At 31.0% G+C, this 9,777-nt stretch overlaps 1 protein-coding gene across 1 annotated transcript; it reads left to right on the top strand.

Annotated features, from left to right (window-relative positions):
* The first annotated feature begins 8,457 nt into the window (after nt 1-8,457).
* LOC122521593 (histone-lysine N-methyltransferase SETMAR-like) lies at nt 8,458-9,492 on the top strand. Its single transcript, XM_043642437.1, has one exon. It carries the CDS (start codon nt 8,458-8,460, stop codon nt 9,490-9,492), a length of 1,035 nt encoding a protein of 344 aa, XP_043498372.1.
* The last annotated feature ends 285 nt before the right edge of the window (nt 9,493-9,777 follow it).

Below are 9,777 nucleotides of genomic sequence, written 5' to 3'. Positions count from 1 at the left end.
CTCATATATATGTATGATATATTTTTCAATATTCACTTATTTTTCTATTGTTTATTTTCCGAGAAAAATTTGTAGTCTGTCTTACCTACCACGACCGGTCATTTGACCGGTAGTACGATTTATACATTTATGTAAGAGTTTCTCTCTAAGACTCAATGCCAAAACTATAAAGTCGTTACAAACGAAAGGTAATGTAGTTATGACACATTTTATCCGATAAGTGCCTTCCAGAAAATGGTTTACGGCACTTCCAAGTGTTTACAGTTCTCACTCGACTATCGGGCTAGCGGTGTTTATTTGCTTGATTGATATCCGATACGGTTAAGATCCTCGAATGTTCTACGCCATCTCATCTACTATGACGTAAAATAAATAAACTTGTAACTGAAGGAAGTGTATAGACGTCTTCTCACGAACTCAAATCAGTATAGTCTTGCGACACGAACAGAGTGCATCGAACGTGAAAGTCACAAAGAGCATACTTGGCAGTCTTTTATTATTATTTTGTAATATTTTATATCGTATTACGTGTTATAAGTGCCATTTTCAAAATAGTGAACAAGACTAAAGTTAGATAGTGAGAATGAGGAAGAAGTAAGCAAATTGCGATGGACGGAACTGTTTGGCACGAAGTAAAAATAGGGTCTAATCCTGGAAGAGCACCTGGTCATAATATTTTTAGGGAAACATCAGGCCCGACTGGGTACAGTAAACGTAATATTATGAAAGGCAAAGTTAGGACGGCATTTTCTGTGATAATTGATAAGAATATAATCGAACTTATAAGAAAGTGCACAGAGGCAGAGGCATTTAGAGTGTTGGGATATAAATGGGAACTATCTACTGCAAAGTTATATGCATTTTTTGCAATTCTGTATGCACGCGGCGCATATGAGGCTAAGAATATAGATATAGCACTTCTATGGAATAAAAAGTGGGGCCCGCCTTTTTTCTCAAATACTATGAGTAGACATGACTTTACGGAGATTATGAGATTTATTCGATTTGACGACAGAAATCAACGAAACCAACGGCTACAAACCGATAAATTTGCTATGATTTCCGAAGTTTGGTACAAGTTTATTGACAACAGTCAGAATTGTTATAAACCAGGACCATATATTACTATTGACGAACAATTGTTTCCAACGAAAGCAAGGTGTAGATTTACTCAATACATGCCCAATAAACCGGACAAATTTGGTATAAAATTCTGGTTAGCATCCGATGTGCGTAGCAAATATATAATAAACGGCTTTCCATATTTGGGAAAAGATGAAAGTAGAGAACCCTCAGTTCCTCTTGGAGAGTTTGTCACTATGAAATTAGCAAAACCGTATGAAGGATGTTTTTTACAAGCCTACCTTTAGCAACAAAACTTTTAGCAAAAAAAACTACGATTGTTGGGACAATTAGAGCAAATAGAAAAGAGCTACCAAGACTGGCAAAACTGAAAAATGACGACATGGCACTTTTTTCAACCAAACTCTATCGCTCAAATAATTGTATGTTGACAGTTTACAAAGCCAAACCAAGAAAGAAAGTTCTAATTCTCAGTTCAATGCACAACTCCGTACAAATTGAAAAAAATGACACCCGAACACCGGAGACAATTCAATTATATAATAGCACCAAGTTTGGCGTAGATGTGACCGACCAAATGGCCAGAAATTATTCGGTAAAATCTAAATCTCGGAGATGGCCTTTGCAAGTATTTTTTAATATCTTGGATTTAGCCGGGATAAATGCATGGGTGTTATATAAAGAAACTACGGGAGGAGAAATTACAAGACAGAAATTTCTATTTTAATTGGCAGAAGAACTTGCCATCGAATACCAACAAGAGCTCGGCAAAAAAATCAACCAATACCCATCGCAAGTACAAGTACAGGTTCTCGTGAACGGAAAACATGTCAGATAAGGTATTGTAAAGATAATAAGACGAACAAAATCTGTCTAAAATGTAAAAAGTACGTATGCGGAATATGTACAGTGGAGAAGCCCATTTGTAAAAAATGCGACGAAAACGAATAAAATGTAGATTATGTACTCTTGAATAAAAGAAAATATATTTTTATACTGGTAAGCTGGCCATTGGTCTGCATATTGAAAAATATAAGTTGTGAAAGACCGGTCATTTGACCAGCCGCGGTAGGAATAGGTATACGTGAAGTGTCGGTAGGAATAGTGTTAATAGAAAACTAAATTTAAAAAAATTTGATTTGATAAAATATTATCTGATTGACCGCAAACATAAATAAAACTTTAAATTATACATTATTTCCAACAAATTCAATATATTGTTAACAATTTTTATTTTAAAAGAAAATGGCTCTGTATAAAAAGTTTGTTGTATTCAGTTCGCACTAACGCTTTATATATAATTATGCACTTATATACTCATTCACTTTTTTTATAATAAATCTAAATATTAAAAAAACTTGATTTGCTAAATTATTATCTGATAGAACGCATGCATAAATAGCACTTTAATTTATACACTCTATTCAACACATTCAATACTCTGCTAACACTTTTTAATTTAAAAAACAATGACACTGTATAAAAGGTTTGTTGTATTCAACACGCACTAACGCTTTGTATATTAACGGGCACTTTGTTACGCATTCCCTTTTGTGACAATTAAAACAAAATTTAAAAACACTTGATTTTCTAAAAGATTATCTGATAGACAGCAAGCATAATTAACACTTAAGTTTATAGATTCTTTTCACCAAATTTAATACACCGCTAACTATTTTTAATTTAAAAAACAATCCTTTGTATAAAAATTTTGTTGTATTTAACTCGCACAAACCCTTAATTTATTATTATGCTCTTTTTACAAATTAACTTTTTTCGTAATAAAACTTAATTTTAAAAAAACTTGATTTGCTAAAGGATTATCTTATAGACCGCAAGCATAAATAACACTTAGATTTGTACTCTATATTCAACAGATTCAATACACTGCTAACACATTTTAATTTAAAAAACAATAGCTTTTATAAAAAGTTTGTTGTACTCAACACGCACTAACGCTTCTTTTCTTAATATGCACTTTGTTACGCATTCCTTTTTTGTGACAATTAAACCGAAATTCAAAAACAATTGATATTCTAAAAGATTATCTAATAGACAGCCAGCATAATTAACACTTAAGTTTATAGATTTTTTCACAAAATTTTATACACCAATAACTATTTTAAATTTAAAAAACAATGCTTTTGTATAAAAAGGTTGTTGTAATCAACTCGCAAAAACCCTTCATATATTATTATGCTCTTTTTTACGAATTCACTTTTTTTTAAATAAATAACGAAATTTAAGACAAACTTGATTTGCTAATATGTTATATGATAGAACGCAAGCATAAATAATACTTTAATTTATACACTCTATTCAACACATTCAATACACCGCTAACAATTTTTTTTTATATAACAATTGCTAGATTTAAAAGGTAGATGTATTCTGCGCGAACTAACGCTTTTATATTATCTTGCACTTTTTTACGCATTCACTTTTTTATCATCAAACTAAATTTCAAAAAAATTGGTTTGCTAAAAGATTATCTAATAGAACGCAAAAATAAATAAAACCTAATCTTTTACTAAACTTTTAACAAATTTAATACATTGTAAACAATTTTTATTTTAAAAAACAATGACAGTGTATAGAAAGTATGTTGCATTTAACACGCACAAACGCTTTTATATTAACGTGCACTTTGTTACGCATTCCCTTTTTTTAATTAAACCAAAATTCTAATACAATTGATTCTTTGAAAGATTATCTGATAGACCGCAAGCATAAATAACAGTATAATTTATACACTCTATTCAACAAATTTTATTCACCGTTAACACTTTTTTATTTAAAAAACAATAGCTAGGTAGAAACAGTTAGTTGTATTTAACTCGCACTAACCCTTATATATTAAAATGCCCTTTGTTACGCATAAATTTTTTTTTTGGAAAAAACTTAATTTAAAAAAAACTTGATTAGCTAAAGTATTATCTGATTGACCGCAAGTATAAATAACACTTTTTTTATAAATTCTTTTTAACAAATTCAATATATTGTTAACAATTTTTATTTTAAAGAAAATTGCTGTGTATATAAAGTCTGTTTTATTAAGCTCGCACTAATGCATAATATATTATTATGCACTTTGTTCCGCATTCACTTTTTTAGGAAAAAACTAAATTTAAAACAAACTTGATTAGCTAAAGTATTAACTAATAGACCGCAAATATAAATAAAACTTTAATTTATACATTCTTTTCACCAAATTCAATATATTGTTAACAATTTTTATTTTAAAAGACAATGGCTGTGTATAAAAAATTTGTTGTATTCAGCTCGCACTTACGCTTTTATATTAATATGCACTTTGTTACGCATTAACATTTTTTATATAAACAAAATTAAAAAAAAACTTGATTTGTTAAAGTATTATCTGATAGACCGCAAGCATAAATAATGCTTTAATTTATACACACTATTTAACACATTCAATACACCGTAAACACTTTTTAATTTAAAAAACAATAGCTAGGTATAAAAAGTTTGTTGTATTCAGCTCGCCATTACGCTTTTTATATTAATATGCACTTTGTTGCGCATTTGCTTTTTTTATAAAAAACGAAATTTAAAACAAACTTGATTTGTTAAAGTATTATCTGATAGACCGCAAGCATAAATAATACTTTAATTTATACACTCTATTCAACACATTCAATACACCGTTAAAACTTTTTAATTTAAAAAACAATAGTTGGGTATAAAAAGTTTGTGTATTCAGCTCGCACTTACGCTTTTATTAATATGCACTTTGTTACGCATTATTTTTTTTTACAAAATAGTAAATTTAAAACAGACTTGTTTTTTTAAAATATTATCTAATAGACCGCAAGCATAAATAACACTTTAATTTATACAATCTATTCAACACATTCAATACTCAGCCAATACCTTTTAATTTAAGAAACAATGACAGTGTATAAAAAGTTTGTTGTACTCAACACGCACTAACGCTTTGTATATTAACGTGCACTTTGATACGCCTTCTTTTTGTGAAAACTAAACTATAATTCAAAAACACTTGATATTCAAAAACATTGTATGATAGACAGCAAGCATAGTTAACACTTAAGTTAATAGATTTTTTTCACCAAATTTAATATACCGCTAACTATTTTAAATTTAAAAAACAATGCATTTGTATAAAAAGTTTGTTGTATTCGACTCGCAAGAACCCTTTGTATATTATTATGCTCATTTTTACGAATTCACTTCTTTTATAATAAAACTAAATTTTAAAAAAACTGGATATGCTAAAGGATTATCAGAAAGACCACAAGCATAAATAACACTTAGATTTGTACTCTATATTCAACAGATTCAATAAACCGCTAACACTTTTTAATTTAAAAAACAATAGCTGTGTATAAAAAGTTAGTTGTATTTAATTCGAACTAACGCTTCTTATCTTAATATGCACATTGTTACGCATTCACTTTATTATAAAAAAACTAAGTTCAGAAAAACTTTATTTTCTAAAAGATTATCTGATAGACAGCAAGATTAATTAACACCGAATTTTGTAGATTCTTCTCAACAAATTTTATACACTGCTAACTATTTTAAATTTAAAAAACAATAGCTAGGTATAAAAGTTACTTGTATTTACCTCGCACTAACGCTTATATATTAATATGCACATTGTAACGCATTCACTTTTTTATAAAAAACTAAATTTAAAAAAACATGATTTGCTAAAGTATTATCTGATTAAAGGCAAGCATAATTAACACTTAAGTTTATAGATCCGTTTCAAAAAATTAAATACACCGCTAAAATTTTTGAATTTAAAAAAAAGTAGCTGTGTAAAAAGGTTTCTTGTAATCAACTCGCAATAACGCTTTCTATATTAATATGCACTTTCAACTCATTCACTTTTTTATAATAAAACTAAAATTCAGAATAAGTTGATTTTTATAAGATTATCTGTTATACCGCAAGTGTAAATAACACTTTAGATTATACATTCTTTTCAACACATTCAATACACCGTTAACACTTTTTAATTTCAAAAACAATAGTTGGGTATAAAAGTTTGTTGTATTCAGCTCGCACTTACGCTTTTATATTAATATGCACTTTGTTATGCATTAACATTTTTTATAATAAACTAATTTAAGAACAAACTTTATTTGTTAAATTATTACCTGATAGACCGCAAGCATAAATAATTTTTAATTAATACACTCTATTTAACACATTCAATACACTGTCAACACTATTTAATTTAAAAAACTATGACTGTGTATAAAAAGTTTGTTGTATTCTTATCGTACATCGCTTTATATATTAATATGCAATTTTTAACGCATTCCTTTTTTTCATAATAATACAAAAATTCTGAAAAACTTGATTTACTAAAAGATTATCTGATGTACTGCAAGCATAGTTACCACTTAAGTTTATAGATTCTTTTCACCAAATTTAATACACCGCTAATTATTTTAAATTTAAAAACAATGCTTTTGTATAAATAGTTTGTTGTATTAACCCGAAAAAAAGCTTTTTATATTATAATGCTCTTTTTTACGAATTCACTTTTTTTTTATAAAAAATCAAAATTTAAAACAAACTTGTATTGCTAAAAGATTGCTGACAGAACGCAAGATTACTACAGAACGCAAGATATAAAAACAAATTTGTATTCAACACGCACCAACTTTGTATAATTACGTGCACTTTGTTACGCATTCCCTTTTTTTATAATCAAACCAAAATTCAAATACACTTGATTTTCTATATCTGATATACAGCAAGCATAATTAACACTTTAATTTTTACATTCTTTTCTACAAATTCAATACACCGCTAACTATTTTTTTTTTAAATAACAATTGCTTGGTATAAAAAGTTAGTTGTATTCAACTCGCACTAACGCTTTATAATAATATTCTTTGTTACGCATTCACTTTTTTTATATTAGGTGTACAAATAAGTTTCCGCCGTTTTAATGTAGATAGCGCGGCGCGGAGTTTCCGTTAACTTTCGCAGATGATATCCTGCTTAAAAATTAGTTTGGACGTTTAAGAACAACATAACCTATTAATATTATTGATTTATATGGTAAAATATAATTTTTTTTAGTTGAAAATTTCCAAATTTGAGCCAAATAAGCGATATTTGCGGGAAATATTAGTTTACTTCTTTAATATAAAGAAATCTGCTGCTGAGGCGCATTGATTGCTCGTAGAAGCATATGGTGAGACTGCTTTGAATGAGAGAACGTGTCGTGAGTGGTTTCAAAAGTTTAAAGACAGTGATTTCGACATAGAAGACAAAGATCGCAGTGGAAGGCCAAAAATTTACGAGGATGCTGAATTGGAGGAAATTTTGGAGGAAGATTTATCTCAAATACAAAAAGAACTTGCTGTAACATTAGAAGTCACTCAGCAAGCAGTCTCACATCGTTTAAAATCATTGGGAATGATTAATAAACAAGGAAATTGGGTTCCGTACGAATTAAAGCTGAGAGATATTGAACGCCGATTATGCTTAAGTGAAATACTGCTTGCTAGACATAAAAAAAGGGTTTTTTCGTCGTATCATCACTGGTGACGAGAAATGGATACATTCGGATAATCCAAATACAAGAAAATCATGGGGATTACCAAGCAATGCGTCAACATTAACAGCAAAACCGAATATTCACGGAAAAAAACTCATGCTGTGTATTTGGTGGGATCAGCTGGGTGTAGTGTATTATGAGTAGCTTAATCCGAGCGAAACAATCACCGGAGCCCTCTATCGAACACAATTAATGAGATTGAGCTGAGCTCTGAAAAAAAAACGACCTCAATACTATTCTAGACACGAAAAAATTATTCTCCTGCATGACAATGCTCGTCCACATGTAGCGGCTACAGTGAAAAAGTATTTGGAAACACTTGATTGGGAATTGTTACCCAACCCGCCGTATTCACCAGACATTGCACCGTCCGATTATCACCTATTTCGGTCCATGGCACATGCTCTGACGGAGCAGCGGTTCAAATCATATGAAGATACCAAAAATTAGGTTGATTCGTGGATAGCCTCAAAAAACAAGGTGTTCTTCCGACGTGGGATCCGAATGTTGCCTGAGAGATAGGAAAAAGTCATTGCAAGTGATAGACAGTATTTTAAATAACCTTAAAATTACAATTCTTCTAGAATAAATACTTAATTTAAAAAAAAAAAATGGCGGAAACTTATTTGTACACCTAATATTAGGGGGACCGGAAAGTAATGTCGTTTCTACGCATGCCAATACTTGATTGTCATTTGTCAGCTCATTGTTTGGTTCAGAGGCGTACCAAAGACATTGTGAGGTTATAGTGATTTCTTTACTTATAGACAATTGAATTACAATTTTTTTTTGTAATTTTGGGTAAAATGGCCAGCCAAATACCAGAAGAGGTACACATCCGGCATTGCATGCTCTTTGAGTTTCGCAAGGGAAATAACGCAACAGTTGCTACCAAAAACATTTGCGATGTTTATCCAAATGCACTGGACATTCGTAAATGCCAAAGGTGGTTTTCCAAGTTCAAATCGGGTAATTTTGATCTTTCCGACTCGTATCGATCAGGAAGACCATCAGCGTTAGACAACGACGTGTTAAGGGCGGAAGTGGAAGCAAATCCGTGTCAGACGATCGAGGAATTGTCAAACAGTCTCAACCAACCTTGGTCGACCATCCAAGAACATTTGAAGCAGATTGGGAAAGTAAGCAGAGCAGGTGTTTGGGTCCCGCATAATCTGTCCGAACAGAATAAGGCTAACCGATCAATCACATGCAACTTATTGCTTCAACGACACAACACAGAAGCGTTTTTTGATCGCTTGATCACAGGAAATGAGAAATGGGTCCTGTATGATAACCCAAAACGCAAAAGGCAGTTGCTCTCTCCAAATGAAATCCCTCGGAGTACTGCTAAGCCAGGTTTACACCCCAAAAAAGCGCTTTTGTGTGTTTGGTGGAGTATTCGCGGCATTGTTCATTTTGAATTACTGAAACCTGGACAAACTGTTACTGCAGACCTCTACAGCGAACAATTGCAGCGAGTCAATCAATCTTTAATTGAAAAGTGGCCAGCGATTGTCAACCGAAAAGGCGTCATTCTCCAACATGACAATGCAAGACCGCACTGCGCAAGGCGAACTCTAGAAAAAATTAATGAATTGGGGTGGGAGGTGCTGCCTCATCCACCATATTCGGCCGATGTTGCACCATCGGATTTCCACTTATTCCGAGCGCTGCAACACTTTTTAAGTGGCAAAACATTTGCCAATTTGGATGATATCCAAAATGCAATCTCTAGATATTTTGCCGAAAAACCAATTAATTTTTATCGATCAGGGATTGAAAATTTACTCACTAGATGGCAAAAGGTTATTGACAATGATGGGGAATACATCATTGATTAAAAATAAAGACTCGTTAAAAATGTATGTGTTTGTATTTAGCGTAAGAAAACGACATTACTTTCCGGTCCCCCTAATAATAAAACGAAAATTCAAAAAAAATTGATTTGCTAAGAGATTATCTAATAGGCTGCAAGCATAAATAACACTTTAATTATTACATTATTTTAACAAATTCAATATATTGTTAACAATTTTTATTTTAAAAGACAATGGCTGTGTATAAAAAGTTTGTTGTATTCAGCTCGCCCTTACGCTTTCTATATTAATATGCACTTTGTTACGCAT

The sequence above is a fragment of the Polistes fuscatus genome, unplaced genomic scaffold, assembly GCF_010416935.1.
Source record: "Polistes fuscatus isolate 324 unplaced genomic scaffold, CU_Pfus_HIC Scaffold42, whole genome shotgun sequence".
Classification (NCBI taxonomy): Eukaryota; Metazoa; Arthropoda; class Insecta; order Hymenoptera; family Vespidae; genus Polistes; species Polistes fuscatus.
The sequence above is the reverse complement of the archived record's forward strand: the minus strand, read 5'-3'. Positions and strand labels throughout refer to the sequence as shown.